The 17,997-nt window shown below is 44.2% G+C and overlaps 1 protein-coding gene across 1 annotated transcript; it reads left to right on the top strand.

Annotated features, from left to right (window-relative positions):
* The first annotated feature begins 4,362 nt into the window (after window positions 1–4,362).
* Window positions 4,363–8,764, top strand: LOC139582448 (transcription factor Sox-7-like). The gene is made up of 2 exons (XM_071412458.1): window positions 4,363–4,892; window positions 6,706–8,764. Exons 1-2 carry the CDS (start codon window positions 4,661–4,663, stop codon window positions 7,860–7,862), a joined length of 1,389 nt encoding a protein of 462 aa, XP_071268559.1. The 5' UTR covers window positions 4,363–4,660; the 3' UTR covers window positions 7,863–8,764.
* Window positions 8,765–17,997: the final 9,233 nt, after the last annotated feature.

Below are 17,997 nucleotides of genomic sequence, written 5' to 3'. Positions count from 1 at the left end.
AGGTAAATGAGGATAGATGGAGAGGTAAATGGGGATATATGGAAAGAGATCGGGGAGGTAAATGAGGATAGATGGAGAGGTAAATGAGGATAGATGGAAAGAGATCGGGGCGGTAATGAGGATAGATGGAAAGAGATCGGGGAGGTAAATGGGGATAGATGGAAAGAGATCGGGGAGGTAAATGGGGATAGATGCGATAAGAGATCAGGGGAGTAAATGGGGATAGATGGAAAGAGATCGGGGAGGTAAATGGGGATAGATGCGATAAGAGATCAGGGGAGTAAATGGGGATAGATGGAAAGAGATCGGGGAGGTAAATGAGGATAGATGGAAAGAGATCGGGGAGGTAAGTGGGGATAGATGGAAAGAGATCAGGGAGGTAATGAGGATAGATGGAAAGAGATCGGGGAGGTAAATGGGGATAGATGGAAAGAGATCGGGGAGGAAATGAGGATAGATGGAAAGAGATCAGGGAGGTAAATGAGGATAGATGGAGAGGTAAATGGGGATAGATGGAAAGAGATCGGGGAGGTAAATGAGGATAGATGGAAAGAGATTGGAGAGGTAAATGGGGATAGATGGAAAGAGATCAGGGAGGTAAATGGGGATAGATGGAAAGAGATCGGGGAGGTAATGAGGATAGATGGAAAGAGATCAGGGAGGTAAATGAGGATAGATGGAGAGGTAAATGGGGATATATGGAAAGAGATCGGGGAGGTAAATGTGGATATATGGAAAGAGATCGGGGAGGTAAATGGGGATAGATGCGATAAGAGATCAGGGGAGTAAATGGGGATAGATGGAAAGAGATCGGGGAGGTAAATGGGGATAGATGCGATAAGAGATCAGGGGAGTAAATGGGGATAGATGGAAAGAGATCGGGGAGGTAAATGAGGATAGATGGAAAGAGATCGGGGAGGTAAGTGGGGATAGATGGAAAGAGATCAGGGAGGTAATGAGGATAGATGGAAAGAGATCGGGGAGGTAAATGAGGATAGATGGAGAGGTAAATGGGGATAGATGGAAAGAGATCAGGGAGGTAAATGAGGATAGATGGAGAGGTAAATGAGGATAGATGGAAAGAGATCGGGGAGGTAATGAGGATAGATGGAAAGAGATCGGGGAGGTAAATGGGGATAGATGGAAAGAGATCGGGGAGGTAAATGGGGATAGATGCGATAAGAGATCAGGGGAGTAAATGGGGATAGATGGAAAGAGATCGGGGAGGTAAATGGGGATAGATGCGATAAGAGATCAGGGGAGTAAATGGGGATAGATGGAAAGAGATCGGGGAGGTAAATGAGGATAGATGGAAAGAGATCGGGGAGGTAAGTGGGGATAGATGGAAAGAGATCAGGGAGGTAATGAGGATAGATGGAAAGAGATCGGGGAGGTAAATGGGGATAGATGGAAAGAGATCGGGGAGGTAATGAGGATAGATGGAAAGAGATCAGGGAGGTAAATGAGGATAGATGGAGAGGTAAATGGGGATAGATGGAAAGAGATCGGGGAGGTAAATTAGGATAGATGGAAAGAGATTGGAGAGGTAAATGGGGATAGATGGAAAGAGATCAGGGAGGTAAATGGGGATAGATGGAAAGAGATCGGGGAGGTAATGAGGATAGATGGAAAGAGATCAGGGAGGTAAATGAGGATAGATGGAGAGGTAAATGGGGATATATGGAAAGAGATCGGGGAGGTAAATGTGGATATATGGAAAGAGATCGGGGAGGTAAATGGGGATAGATGCGATAAGAGATCAGGGGAGTAAATGGGGATAGATGGAAAGAGATCGGGGAGGTAAATGGGGATAGATGTGATAAGAGATCAGGGGAGTAAATGGGGATAGATGGAAAGAGATCGGGGAGGTAAATGAGGATAGATGGAAAGAGATCGGGGAGGTAAGTGGGGATAGATGGAAAGAGATCAGGGAGGTAATGAGGATAAATGGAAAGAGATCGGGGAGGTAAATGGGGATAGATGGAAAGAGATCGGGGAGGTAATGAGGATAGATGGAAAGAGATCAGGGAGGTAAATGAGGATAGATGGAGAGGTAAATGGGGATATATGGAAAGAGATCGGGGAGGTAAATGGGGATATATGGAAAGAGATCGGGGAGGTAAATGGGGATAGATGGAAAGAGATCGGGGAGGTAAATGGGGATATATGGAAAGAGATCGGGGAGGTAAATGGGGATATATGGAAAGAGATCGGGGAGGTAAATGGGGATATATGGAAAGAGATCGGGGAGGTAAATGGGGATAGATGGAAAGAGATCGGGGAGGTAATGAGGATAGATGGAAAGAGATCGGGGAGGTAATGAGGATAGATGCGATAAGAGGTCAATCCAGTGTCCTTCTATCCCCCAACGGTCTCCATCACATTGACCTCTTTCCCGCATCGATCCTCATTACCTCGAGAGGCTACTGGGGTCTAGGTCGGAGATTGTAGACTACTTTGCTTGATTGATACACTTTTTGATTTGGATTCTTTCAACGTGATAAATGTGTGTATATATATATATATGAGGTTCAGAGTCTCCAAACCATGTCCATGCTTTAGGATATTGAGACAGGATTAGGGACATCTTATTGAGACCTAATTGGCACTACAGAGAGAACCAGAACTTTACTAGACTGATGTCACTTGAATAATTAATTATCATTATAATATATCCTTTGTATTATAATATTAATCGGCAGGTTGGCGAGGTTTTGATGAAGCTTGCCTTTAAAAGGCGCTGAACGGTCAATCCGACGTCTGCGTTGGCCGTGCAGCATTTACGGTGAAACAACATTTACGGCGATACAACATTTACGGCAAAATAACATTTACGGCGATACAACATTTACGGCGAAACAACATTTACGGCGAAACAACATTTACGGCGATACAACATTTACGGCGATACAACATTCACGGCGATACAACATTCACGGCAATACAACATTCACGGCGAAACAACATTTACGGCGATGTAACATTTACGGCGAAACAACATTTACGGCGAAACAACATTTACGGCGAAACAACATTTACGGCGATACAACATTTACGGCGATACAACATTCACGGCGAAACAACATTTACGGCGATGTAACATTTACGGTGATGTAACATTTACGGTGATGTAACATTTACGGTAAAACAACATTTACGGCGATACAACATTTACGGCGATACAACATTTACGGCGATACAACATTTACGGCGATACAACATTTACGGCGATACAACATTTACGGCGATACAACATTTACGGCGATACAACATTTACGGCGATACAACATTTACGGCGAAACAACATTTACGGCGAAACAACATTTACGGTCAGGGCATTCATACTTCTTGAGCTTCCACCAAAGCAGCACGGAACTGTTGTCAAGGAAGTTGTCAAGGAAGTAAGTTTGTGTTTATTACAGGACCGTCCGTCCTCACATACTGTCAACCAATCATGTCAATGTGGAGCTATACAGAACCCTCTGCATTGTTGCAGTAGTTGAGAGGGAAGCGTGCTGCGGTACAGAGCTCAATTCGGCCTCTGCTGCCTCCGGAGGCTCCTCAATTACATAAGGCGCCTCCGACCACATTTTCCGATCAAGCGTAAACTGTGTCTTAGGCTATGAAGAAGAGCAGGTATGATTAGTCTACATACACTTCTTCAGGTGAGATATATCCTTAGAAACCAGGCTGGAGAAATTGACAGATCATCTTTTACTACGTCATTTGAAGTCATGAAAGTCAAAACGAACGGAAAGGGTCTTTCCTACAGCTTAATGGAGGTCTTTCCCCAACATCGCGCGTGAAGCATCTAAGGGAAAGGTAGGGGAGGGGGGGGGGATACCTAGTCAGTTGTACAACTGAATGCATTCAACTGAAACGTGTCTTCCGCATTAAACCCAACCCCTCTGATTATTGGCATGTGTTGGAAACTTTTCTATTTGTCTTATTATTTATTTTACGGGTTTAAAGAAAAAAAACATCACTGTCAAGAGAACCTACATTAAGATAATATGAATAATATAATAATTAGAAAGAAATAAAAAATCTAAAGCAATGTAATGCCATTTGGGGGGGAAATAAAAGTTATTATATTCTATAAAATGACAGTTAAGATGACAGCTAAGAACCAATTAGGACTTGATCTTTTATTACTGTCATTAGGGATAGCCTATTAAAGCTGTTTTTGTTGTATGACGTGATTTATTAGTAAATGGTGCTGAAATGTCCCTCTCCCCTTTTTTCTCTTTTCTTTCTCGAAGGCAGGTTTCAAGTTGCAATCAAGGAGGAGCTGAGAGTCCTCTGAGGCTGCTGTTGGAACCTGCTGCTCAAATATAAAGGAGCTGTTTGCCTTCCAACCGCAAGCAAACACTGAATCACAACCTCATAGGAGGAGATCCAGAAATCACACATACACACACACGGTGCTTCTCATAACCAAAAGTGGCAACCAGACTTCTAGCTTAGACTTCTAACCTACAGCTCAACCAATTTAGTCAGTTGTTGAGTCAGTTCGCTACAAACCAATTCTTTATTCTTTAAAAAAAGGTTATATATATCTTATGGAACGTATTTCTTAAGGCACATCCCACTGTAATAGCGTCTAGTAAATTGAGAGCAAGTGAAGTTTTGTTGAGAGAGGAGCGCGGAGAGCGCGAGAATGGCTGCATTGATCAGCGCGTACTCGTCTTGGCCGGAGAGCTTTGAGTGCTCGGCGGGAGATGGGGACGTGCCCGACGGACATGGCTCACACAGAACTCCCGTGGACAAGGCGTCGGAGCCGCGCATCAGACGGCCCATGAACGCGTTCATGGTCTGGGCCAAAGATGAGAGGAAGCGCCTGGCTGTCCAAAACCCAGACCTGCACAACGCAGAGCTTAGTAAGATGCTGGGTGAGATTAACGTTTATGTTTAAGGAAATATTTCATTTTTATAGATACAATATTTAGGATATTATTATTATTATTACGCAATACCCAGGCTCTGCCAAAAGTTGGGCTATGTCAAATCAGAGCTATTCCTAGCCTACAACTTTTCAAGGTAGTTGAGATGAGAAAATATGTATTCAACTTTAGCCTGAAGTCTATAAAGAAACTATAATCGATCAAAAATATATAAACGAATTCGTTTCTTGAGCATATTAAAGGCTATGCCCTAAAAAAAATTAGAAATAAACTCCTCACGAAAACTTTGTGGCAGTAAATTAATGAGTGGACGTCGCTAATTCGATTTAAAAGACAATCAATCTCATTGCACAAAGTTATCTTAAATTGAGGTAGTTTATCAAGAGGCCTGTGGGTCACTTGGATTAGTGCGTAAATCTCAACGCGCGTCCTTGCTCTTCGTTATTGTCTGTTTTCCGTCACTCACAATTATATTTCGCTCATAAAATACATCAAATCAGACAAACTATATTAGCCAGTTAAATGTAAATATATATTACCTAATTTTGATACATTTTGAAAGCATAGCCCTATCCATTCCTATTGAACTGGCGGGGATGCGCTTTTAAGGCTCAACATAAAGACTTGCATTTTGACTTATTTGTTGCTTTTTCGTTAAAATTGGGTTACCTTTTGGTATAGCTGGTAGTTAATTATTTCGTTCAAATTATTGAATGAGTTAAATTATTTTCCTCTTTGCCAGGAAAAATTGTAGCCCGTATTACAGTGTCAGTATAGAGAAATGTTTTCCACTAACGCAGTATTCCTTTAAAAAAATTAATTCAGTTAAAAAGTTTTTACATGGACTTATATATAAAAATAAAAAATCAGGATAAGGTATGCTATCGCAAAATCCCCTTTGCTATTATGATGCTATTATTTTCTGTTAATGCACAACTCTTCCACCACGGACTATGGTGAATAAATTCGTTTCAACCAGATTAAATTAACAATTTGTTATGTGTGTTAAACTATGCATTTTTTTCAATTTTAGGCTGCTAGTAGTCTCCACCTTATGAGAATATGTGATGGTTTTAGATTTCAAATAAATATTTATAATTTTTAAGGGAACGAGTTCTTCAGTGAGTTTTTGTGTGGACTCAAATTGACAAAACCAATTAGGCTACCTTTTTTCCATGAAACACAGATACAACGGATCAACATGAGATAGAGTTTATACTTTATTTATATATAAACCATGGAAGGGAAATATTTTTTTGTTAAATTCCTTCAAAAGAAGAAAACGCCCTTCAGTATAGACATCTTTTTGCAAATTAGATCCGATATCACTTAGATGTTCATAAATTATCTTCAAGAGATTTCTCAACAATTGAACGTGCTTTTCATTTGAACGCGACCATGTCATAACTGTAATAACTCATGAACAAAACACAACATGTAACCGTTGTGTTTTCCAGGAGCTTTTACTCTGTACATCCTTCAAAAGAATAACCTCCATCGAACAAGAAAATACGTGCTAATGTAGAAACTCCGGCACATTCTAGTGATCTTGGCTGTTCCACAAACATTTTAATGGATTACAAATTCCGTTCTATTGAACGTTTAACAATTAGCCCCCTTATTGTGGCTGTTAAAACTAATAGCAGCTCTGTGTTTTCCACACTGATGTTAAAGTCAACTAATGTGTCTTTTTAAAAGTTTTCTTGAAATCGACCATTAAATAAGCGATAGATTATTATTGATTAATAAGACTATTGTAGATTCCATTTATTATCTATGTCCTATTGTTTCTTCATGCCAGGCAAGTCGTGGAAGGCCCTGACCCCCTCTCAGAAGCGTCCGTATGTGGAGGAAGCCGAGAGGCTGCGCGTGCAGCACATGCAGGACTACCCCAACTACAAGTACCGGCCTCGCCGGAAGAAGCAGCTGAAACGCATCTGTAAACGCGTGGACCCCGGCTTCCTGCTGGGCAGCCTGGTGGGCCCCGACCAAAACGCCCTGTCCGACCCCCGGGGCCTCTGTCACCCCTTGGGTTTGGATAAGGACGAGGATGGGGTTAGTGGTGGTGATGGAGGTGTTGGGTTCTCGACCCTCTCTTCCCCCAGCCCAGGGCCTCTACCTGGGGTTAGATCCTTCAGAGATGTACCGTCCAGCTCCAGCTCCAACAGCTTCGACACCTATCCCTACGGCCTCCCCACCCCGCCTGAGATGTCCCCTCTGGACCATGCTCTGGACCACGACCACCCTTCCTACTATCCTTCCTCCTCTTCCTCCTCCTCGTCCGTCTCCTCCCCCGAGGAGCGCCACCAGCACCGTCAGGGTCAGACCCCCGGAGGTGGAGGTGGGGGTCCCATGTGCCTCAGTCCTTCATCCTACCACCCTGACTACACCCCCACTCAGACTTCCATTCACTGTGGTGGCTCCCACTCCCACCTGACCCACCTCTCCCACTTGTCCCAGGCCCAGTCCGGAGGCCTCATCCCTGGGCATCCTCTGTCCTACTACAACCCGTCCTCCTGGTCCTCCCAGCTCCAGGTCCACCCGGGCCTCAATCACCCTCACTTAAGGCACCTGTCCCCAGGTCACCACCACCAGCACCACTTGGGTCAGCTCTCCCCTCCTCCCGAGCAGAACCACAGTCATCTGGAGACTTTGGACCAGCTGAGTCAGGTAGAGCTTCTAGGGGAGGTCGACCGTGATGAGTTCGACCAGTACCTGAACTCGACGGCGGCAGGCGCGGCAGCAGCAGGGGTGGGGGTGTTCCATTCCGAACAGGGAGGAGGAGGAGGAGGAGGAGGAGGAGGAGGAGGAGGAGGAGGGATGACGGTGACAGGTCACATCCAGGTGACATCGGCATCAGCTCCGTCTTCTGAGAGCAGCGTCGTCGGGGAATCCAGCCTGATCTCTGTGCTGGCGGACGCCACGGCAGCATACTACAACAACTACGGCATCTCTTAGACAGGACGGGTTGTCGAGTTACCTGGTTGCCATGCCTACGCCCGCCGCTCTCGTCGTCACACCTGGAACTGACCAGGGGACATATGTCTCAAGCGTTTCAGTGTAGAAGTGCTGATCTAGGATCAGGTCCCCCCCGGTCCATGTAATCTGATTCATTATGATCTAGGATCAGGTCCCCCCCGGTCCATGTAATCTGATTCATTATGATCTAGGATCAGGTCCCCCCGGTCCATGTAATCTGATTCATTATGATCTAGGATCAGGTCCCCCCGGTCCATGTAATCTGATTCATTATGATCTAGGATCAGGTCCCCCCCCGGTCCATGTAATCTGATTCATTATGATCTAGGATCAGGTCCCCCCCGGGCCATGTAATCTGATTCATTATGATCTAGGATCAGGTCCCCCCCCGGTCCATGTAATCTGATTCATTATGATCTAGGATCAGGTCCCCCCCCGGTCCATGTAATCTGATTCATTATGATCTAGGATCAGGTCCCCCCGGTCCATGTAATCTGATTCATTATGATCTAGGATCAGGTCCCCCCCCGGTCCATGTAATCTGATTCATTATGATCTAGGATCAGGTCCCCCCCGGTCCATGTAATCTGATTCATTATGATCTAGGATCAGGTCCCCCCCGGTCCATGTAATCTGATTCATCTAAAAGACTAAACTGATCCTATGTTATAGCTCTGAGATGCTTGATATCTTTGGCCCTAGGTAGAGGCCATGGGCTGGAAATGGGTGAGGGTCGACAGCAGGACCAATCACATAGCATTATGACTGTTTGGGGCCTAGAAAGAGAGAGATACAGAGAGAGAGAGAGAGAGCACACGAGAGAGAGAGAGAGAGATACAGAGAGAGAGACACAGAGAGAGAGATACAGAGAGAGAGATACAGAGAGAGAGAGAGCGCACGAGAGAGAGAGAGAGATACAGAGAGAGAGAGAGAGCGCATGAGAGAGAGAGAGAGAGATACAGAGAGAGAGATACAGAGAGAGAGATACAGAGAGAGAGATACAGAGAGAGAGAGAGCGCACGAGAGAGAGAGAGAGAGATACAGAGAGAAAGATATATATATACAGTGGGGAGAACAAGTATTTGATACACTGCCGATTTTGCAGGTTTTCCTACTTACAAAGCATGTAGAGGTCTGTAATTTTTATCATAGGTACACTTCAACTGTGAGAGACAGAATCTAAAACAAATATCCAGAAAATCACATTGTATGATTTTTAAGTAATTAATTTGCATTTTATTGCATGAAATAAGTATTTGATACATCAGAAAAGCAGAACTTAATTTTTGGTACAGAAACCTTTGTTTGCAATTACAGAGATCATACATTTCCTGTAGTTCTTGACCAGGTTTGCACACACTGCAGCAGGGATTTTGGCCCACTCCTCCATACAGACCTTCTCCAGATCCTTCAGGTTTGGGGGCTGTCGCTGGGCAATACGGACTTTCAGCTCCCTCCAAAGATTTTCTATTGGGTTCAGGTCTGGAGACTGGCTAGGCCACTCCAGGACCTTGAGATGCTTCTTACGGAGCCACTCCTTAGTTGCCCTGGCTGTGTGTTTCGGGTCGTTGTCATGCTGGAAGACCCAGCCACGACCCATCTTCAATGCTCTTACTGAGGGAAGGAGGTTGTTGGCCAAGATCTCGCGATACATGGCCCCATCCATCCTCCCCTCAATACGGTGCAGTCGCCCTGTCCCCTTTGCAGAAAAGCATCCCCAAAGATTGATGTTTCCACCTCCATGCTTCACGGTTGAGATGGTGTTCTTGGGGTTGTACTCATCCTTCTTCTTCCTCCAAACACGGCGAGTGGAGTTTAGACCAAAAAGCTATATTTTTGTCTCATCAGACCACATGACCTTCTCCCATTCCTCCTCTGGATCATCCAGATGGTCATTGGCAAACCTCAGAAGGACCTGGACATGCGCTGGCTTGAGCAGGGGGACCTTGCGTGCGCTGCAGGATTTTAATCCATGACGGCGTAGTGTGTTACTAATGGTTTTCTTTGAGACTGTGGTCCCAGCTCTCTTCAGGTCATTGACCAGGTCCTGCCGTGTAGTTCTGGGCTGATCCCTCACCTTCCTCATGATCATTGATGCCCCACGAGGTGAGATCTTGCATGGAGCCCCAGACCAAGGGTGATTGACCGTCATCTTGAACTTCTTCCATTTTCTAATAATTGCGCCAACAGTTGTTGCCTTCTCACCAAGCTGCTTGCCTATTGTCCTGTAGTCCATCCTAGCCTTGTGCAGGTCTACAATTTTATCCCTGATGTCCTTACACAGCTCTCTGGTCTTGGCCATTGTGGAGAGGTTGGAGTCTGTTTGATTGAGTATGTGGACAGGTGTCTTTTATACAGGTAACGAGTTCAAACAGGTGCAGTTAATACAGGTAATGAGTGGAGAACAGGAGGGCTTCTTAAAGAAAAACGAACAGGTCTGTGAGAGCCGGAATTCTTACTGGTTGGTAGGTGATCAAATACTTATGTCATGCAATAAAATGCAAATTAATTACTTAAAAATCATACAATGTGATTTTCTGGATTTTTGTTTTAGATTCCGTCTCTCACAGTTGAAGTTTACCTATGATAAAAATTACAGACCTCTACATGCTTTGTAAGTAGGAAAACCTGCAAAATCGGCAGTGTATCAAATACTTGTTCTCCCCACTGTATATAGAGAGAGACCTCAGGGATACTCACATCGAGCACTCGTTTGTCACTTCTATCTGTCTATTTCCAAAAGAGAATAACAGTTTGAGTCGTGGTTGTAAAATGTCTTAACGTGTCGCCAGTAAGGCTCAGAGGCTCTTATCGTTTATTGAAGTACTTTTGATGTTTCACCTAAATACATTATTGTAATGCTGTTACTATGAATTATTTCTGTTTTGAATGTTTATTATTTGTTACCCAACATTAGTTGGGAGTTTTACCTCAGTAGTTGAGTAGTAAATGAAGATTAGCTGGATATTTCTTATACAATTCTCCTAGACAACATTGCCTGTGTCACACAAATGGCACCCTATTCCCTTTATAGTGCACTACTTTTGACAAGAGCCTTATGGTTCCTGGGCAAACGTAGTGCACTATATAGTCCTAACAACAGTCCTAACAACAGTTAGGACTCTCCTTCCCAGTACCAAGTAAAATAAACTAGTTATGACCAATTTTGAGACGCTGCCACGGTGTATCATGAAGATAAATACATTATATACTTTTTATTTTGAAGTACTTAATGTATAATCATAATCTTTACAATGAAAATAGCAATGATGATAACTATTTACTGTATGCTGATTTTAGTTTTGTGAAATTTAATTGATTTAAAATAAAAGTTCCACTTTTGTATAAAAATATTTGCAACTTGGATATAACCACACGCCGACATGCACAGACTAACATCAAGGTGTATCAAAATATTTGTTATCGTTTTGGTATAATACTGCATAATACTAATAATACTCAAATATACAGTACCAGTCAAAAGTTTTAGAACACCTACCCATTCCAGGGTTTTTCTTTATTTGTACTATTTTCTACATTGTAGAATAATAGTGAAGACATCAAAACTATGAAATAACACATATGGAATCATGTAGTAACCCATTTTTCTTTTAAACAAATCAAAATATATTTTATATTTGAGATTCTTCAAGGTAGGCACCTTTTGCCTTGATGACAGCTTTGCACACTCTTGGCATTCTCTCAACCAGCTTCATGAGGTAGTCACCTGGAATGCATTTAAATTAACAGGTGTGCCTTGTTAAAAGTTTTTTAAAAAATGGATTTTTTTCCCCTTCTTAATGCGTTTGAGCTAATCAGTTGTGTTGTGACAAGGTAGGAGTGGTATACAGAAGATTTGGTAAAAGACCCAAGTCCATATTATGGCAAGAACAGCTCAAATAAGCAAAGAGAAATTACAGTCCATCATTACTTTAAGACGACATGAAGGTCATGAAGGTATGTGTAATTTCATAGTTTTGATGTCTTCACTATTATTCTACAATGTAGAAAATAGTAAAAATAAAGATAAACCCTTGAATGAGTAGGTGTGTCCAAACTTTTGACTGGTACTATATATATATATATATTATATTCTAATTAAGAAAGAAGGAGAGAAAGACATCTACTTTTCAAAAGACAACTGTTTGCTTATATTAAGTATTTTATTGCATTGAGGGCAAAAAACAGTTTTGTGAATGATGAAATGATCTCAGCATTGTTTTTTTGTTGCTGCAAGCAGTAACCAAGAGGAAATCTGGTTACTGGTCATATTATTTGGTCTGTGATGTTGATAGGAGTGTGTCACCAATGCCTGCTCGGACTATACTGGGCCCCTCCAAGAAGCCTGAAGCCTCGTTGTTACTCGTGGTCCCCTCTATCCCTCTCTTTCTCTCCGTCCCTCTCTCTCTCGCCCTCCCCTCTCTTTCTCTCCTCCCCTCTTTCTCCTCTCCCTCTCTCCCTCTTTTTCTCTCTCCCTCCCTCCCTCTTCTTTATAAACTGTAGTTGTACAGTGAAATTAATAAACAAATAAATCTGCATCATTGACTGTTTCTGACACATTCCTCATTTCTCTGATCATTGACTGTTTCTAAAACGTTCCTCATTTCTCTGCCCTTTGCTTTAGTTTCCTCCCTGAATTCTTCTCTCTCTCTCTCTGATAAAAGGAATTCAGGGGGCTTTTGACAAATCCTGAAGTCTGGCACTTTAGCTCGGCGGGTCTTCCAACGTTGTTGTTTTTTTGGGACCAGCTGAGTCGTGCTCCCGTGAAGAGGATGTGACTGCGGAGCGGTGTTTCCTGACTGATAAGACCTGAGTATCAGGATGTTTGGGGTTGGCTGGGTCGGCTGGGCCGCAGCAGTGAAGAGGGGAGCGTACACACACACACAGACACACAGAGGGGAGCAGAGGGGAAGGGAACCCATTGGTCGGTATGGAGGATAGAGAGGAGGAAACAGGACCTTCTTACACCCAATGTGTTTATCGGGGTGCCTTGTCGACCTGGCTGGCTGGCTGGCTGGCTGGCTGGCTGGTTGGCTGGCTGGCTGGCTGGCTGGTTGGCTGGCTGGCTGGCTGGCTGGCTCAACAACCCTCGGCCACACACACACACAGGCAAAGAGACACACACACACGGACGTGGACACACGGCTAGCCGGACACCGACTTCTTACTCTGCCAGATCAGTCTGAACTGACCTCTGATATCAGATATTATGAACTGACCTCTGCAAAGATAGAATGTTTGTTTCCAAGACCACAAGACTTATAGTTAAAAACGTGTGTCCAGTTAGGACGCTCCGTCCCAGTACAATAAACTAGTTAGGACTCTCCTTCCCAGTACAATAAACTAGTTAGGAATCTCCTTCCCAGTATAATAAACTAGTTAGGACTCTCCTTCCCAGTACCCAGTACAATAAACTAGTTAGGACTCTCCTTCCCAGTACAATAAACCAGTTAGGACGCTCCGTCCCAGTACAATAAACTAGTTAGGACTCTCCTTCCCAGTACCCAGTACAATAAACTAGTTAGGACTCTCCTTCCCAGTACAATAAACCAGTTAGGACGCTCCGTCCCAGTACAATAAAATAGTTAGGACTCTCCTTCCCAGTACCCAGTACAATAAACTAGTTAGGACTCTCCTTCCCAGTACAATAAACCAGTTAGGACTCTCCGTAACAGTACAATAAACTAGTTAGGACTCTCCTTCCCAGTACAATAAACAAGTTAGGACGCTCCGTCCCAGTACAATAAACTAGTTAGGACTCTCCTTCCCAGTACCCAGTACAATAAACTAGTTAGGACTCTCCTTCCCAGTACAATAAACTAGTTAGGATTCTCCTTCCCAGTACAATAAACCAATTAGGATTCTCCTTCCCAGTACAATAAACCAGTTAGGACTCTCCTTCCCAGTACAATAAACTAGTTAGGACTCTCCTTCCCAGTACAATAAACCAGTTAGGACTCTCCTTCCCAGTACCCAGTACAATAAACTAGTTAGGATTCTCCTTCCCAGTACAATAAACCAGTTAGGACTCTCCTTCCCAGTACCCAGTACAATAAACCAGTTAGGACTCTCCTTCCCAGTACAATAAACCAGTTAGGATTCTCCTTCCCAGTACAATAAACTAGTTAGGATTCTCCTTCCCAGTACCCAGTACAATAAACTAGTTAGGACTCTCCTTCCCAGTACCCAGTACAATAAACTAGTTAGGATTCTCCTTCCCAGTACAATAAACCAGTTAGGACTCTCCTTCCCAGTACCCAGTACAATAAACTAGTTAGGACTCTCCTTCCCAGTACCCAGTACAATAAACCAGTTAGGACTCTCCTTACCAGTACAATAAACCAGTTAGGATTCTCCTTCCCAGTACAATAAACTAGTTAGGATTCTCCTTCCCAGTACCCAGTACAATAAACTAGTTAGGATTCTCCTTCCCAGTACAATAAACCAGTTAGGACTCTCCTTCCCAGTACCCAGTACAATAAACCAGTTAGAACTCTCCTTCCCAGTACAATAAACCAGTTAGGACTCTCCTTCCCAGTACCCAGTACAATAAACCAGTTAGGACTCTCCTTCCCAGTACAATAAACCAGTTAGGACTCTCCTTCCCAGTACAATAAACCAGTTAGGACTCTCCTTCCCAGTACAATAAACCAGTTAGGACTCTCCTTCCCAGTACAATAAACCAGTTAGGACTCTCCTTCCCAGTACCCAGTACAATAAACCAGTTAGGACTCTCCTTCCCAGTACAATAAACCAGTTAGGACTCTCCTTCCCAGTACCCAGTACAATAAACCAGTTAGGACTCTCCTTCCCAGTACAATAAACCAGTTAGGACTCTCCTTCCCAGTACAATAAACCAGTTAGAACTCTCCTTCCCAGTACAATAAACCAGTTAGGACTCTCCTTCCCAGTACAATAAACCCGTTAGGACTCTCCTTCCCAGTACCCAGTACAATAAACCAGTTAGGACTCTCCTTCCCAGTACAATAAACCAGTTAGGACTCTCCTTCCCAGTACAATAAACCAGTTAGAACTCTCCTTCCCAGTACAATAAACCAGTTAGGACTCTCCTTCCCAGTACAATAAACTAGTTAGGAATCTCCTTCCCAGTACCCAGTACAATAAACCAGTTAGGACTCTCCTTCCCAGTACAATAAACTAGTTAGGAATCTCCTTCCTAGTACCCAGTACAATAAACCAGTTAGGACTCTCCTTCCCAGTACAATAAACCAGTTAGGACTCTCCTTCCCAGTACAATAAACCAGTTAGGACTCTCCTTCCCAGTACCCAGTACAATAAACCAGTTAGGACTCTCCTTCCCAGTACAATAAACCAGTTAGGACTCTCCTTCCCAGTACCCAGTACAATAAACCAGTTAGGACTCTCCTTCCCAGTACAATAAACCAGTTAGGACTCTCCTTCCCAGTACAATAAACTAGTTAGGATTCTCCTTCCCAGTACCCAGTACAATAAACTAGTTAGGATTCTCCTTCCCAGTACAATAAACCAGTTAGGACTCTCCTTCCCAGTACCCAGTACAATAAACCAGTTAGAACTCTCCTTCCCAGTACAATAAACCAGTTAGGACTCTCCTTCCCAGTACCCAGTACAATAAACCAGTTAGGACTCTCCTTCCCAGTACAATAAACCAGTTAGGACTCTCCTTCCCAGTACAATAAACCAGTTAGGACTCTCCTTCCCAGTACAATAAACCAGTTAGGACTCTCCTTCCCAGTACAATAAACCAGTTAGGACTCTCCTTCCCAGTACCCAGTACAATAAACCAGTTAGGACTCTCCTTCCCAGTACAATAAACCAGTTAGGACTCTCCTTCCCAGTACCCAGTACAATAAACCAGTTAGGACTCTCCTTCCCAGTACAATAAACCAGTTAGGACTCTCCTTCCCAGTACAATAAACCAGTTAGAACTCTCCTTCCCAGTACAATAAACCAGTTAGGACTCTCCTTCCCAGTACAATAAACCCGTTAGGACTCTCCTTCCCAGTACCCAGTACAATAAACCAGTTAGGACTCTCCTTCCCAGTACAATAAACCAGTTAGGACTCTCCTTCCCAGTACAATAAACCAGTTAGAACTCTCCTTCCCAGTACAATAAACCAGTTAGGACTCTCCTTCCCAGTACAATAAACTAGTTAGGAATCTCCTTCCCAGTACCCAGTACAATAAACCAGTTAGGACTCTCCTTCCCAGTACAATAAACTAGTTAGGAATCTCCTTCCTAGTACCCAGTACAATAAACCAGTTAGGACTCTCCTTCCCAGTACAATAAACCAGTTAGGACTCTCCTTCCCAGTACAATAAACCAGTTAGGACTCTCCTTCCCAGTACAATAAACCAGTTAGGACTCTCCTTCCCAGTACAATAAACTAGTTAGGACTCTCCTTCCCAGTACAATAAACCAGTTAGGACTCTCCTTCCCAGTACCCAGTACAATAAACCAGTTAGGACTCTCCTTCCCAGTACAATAAACTAGTTAGGAATCTCCTTCCTAGTACCCAGTACAATAAACCAGTTAGGACTCTCCTTCCCAGTACAATAAACCAGTTAGGACTCTCCTTCCCAGTACAATAAACCAGTTAGGACTCTCCTTCCCAGTACAATAAACCAGTTAGGACTCTCCTTCCCAGTACAATAAACTAGTTAGGACTCTCCTTCCCAGTACAATAAACCAGTTAGGACTCTCCTTCCCAGTACCCAGTACAATAAACCAGTTAGGACTCTCCTTCCCAGTACAATTAACCAGTTAGGACTCTCCTTCCCAGTACAATAAACCAGTTAGGACTCTCCTTCCCAGTACAATAAACTAGTTAGGACTCTCCTTCCCAGTACAATAAACCAGTTAGGACTCTCCTTCCCAGTACAATAAACCAGTTAGGACTCTCCTTCCCAGTACAATAAACCAGTTAGGACTCTCCTTCCCAGTACAATAAACCAGTTAGGACTCTCCTTCCCAGTACAATAAACCAGTTAGGACTCTCCTTCCCAGTACAATAAACCTACACTACACAGCACCACACAGCTCCCAGGGGTTGTCGCCAGTAGCACCATATACCCTATTCCCTATATCAGCCCTTGTCAAAAGTAGTGCACTATATAGGGAATAGGGTGCCATTTGGCTGTTCTAAAGTAGTGCACTATATAGGGAATAGGGTGCTATTTGAGAGGTAGATTCCCTACACTACAGCACTTTGCTCCTGGTGAATCTGATTAAGTCCAATGGAATGACAACATTCATCAAATGCCAGAGTTTACAGCTGCGGGGCCACTGTGCTCACTCAGACAGCACTGGGATCATTAGATGTCCTTCCTGCAGGCTCGCTGGCTCTGTCAAAGGTCCCGTTACGGCTGTGTTAGGGGGAGACGGTTGGCCCCAGGCAGGAGTCTGTAACTGCAGCCTCAGCACCAGAGTACACTCTTAGAAAAAAGAGAGTTATTCGACTGTCCCCATAGGAGAACCCTTTATGGTTTCAGGTAAAAACCCTTTTCAGTTCCATGTAGAACCCTCTGTGGAAAGGGTTCTACACGGAACCCAAAAAGGTTCTACTTGGAACAAAAACGATTCTTCAAAGTTTTCTCCTATGGGGACAGCCGGATAACCCTTTTAGGTTCGAGATAGCACCATTTTTTCTGAGTGTAGGGCTCTGTAACAGCCTCCCCCAGCCTAGTCCAGCCACCCCAGCCTAGTCCAGCCTAACTCCAGCCCAGTCCAGCCTCCCCAGCCTACTCCAGCCTCCCCCAGCCTACTCCAACCTCCCCTAGCCTAGTCCAGCCTCCCCAGCCTAGTCCAGCCTCCCCAGCCTAGTCCAGCCTCCCCAGCCTAGTCCAGCCTAGTCCAGCCTCCCCAGCCTACTCCAGCCCCCCCAGCCTAACCCCAGCCTCCCCCAGCCTAACCCTAGTCTCCCCCAGCCTCCCCCAGCCTAACCCTAGTCTCCCCCAGTCTCCCCCAGCCTAACCCTAGTCTCCCCTATCCTCCCCCAGCCTAACCCCAGCCTCCCCCAGCCTAACCCTAGTCTCCCCCAGCCTCCCCCAGCCTAACCCTAGTCTCCCCCAGCCTCCCCCAGCCTCGCCCAGCCTAACCCTAGTCTTCCCTATC

This window comes from Salvelinus alpinus, chromosome 8, assembly GCF_045679555.1.
Source record: "Salvelinus alpinus chromosome 8, SLU_Salpinus.1, whole genome shotgun sequence".
NCBI lineage: Eukaryota > Metazoa > Chordata > Actinopteri > Salmoniformes > Salmonidae > Salvelinus > Salvelinus alpinus.
The sequence above is the reverse complement of the archived record's forward strand: the minus strand, read 5'-3'. Positions and strand labels throughout refer to the sequence as shown.

Excerpts from the sequence above, each read along its gene's own strand:
- LOC139582448 (XM_071412458.1), top strand. The coding sequence starts at position 4,661 with ATGGCTGCATTGATCAGCGCGTACTCGTCTTGGCCGGAGAGCTTTGAG. Across the intron at positions 4,893-6,705 it reads AGAGCTTAGTAAGATGCTGG|GCAAGTCGTGGAAGGCCCTG; the intron begins GTGAGATTAACG and ends TCTTCATGCCAG.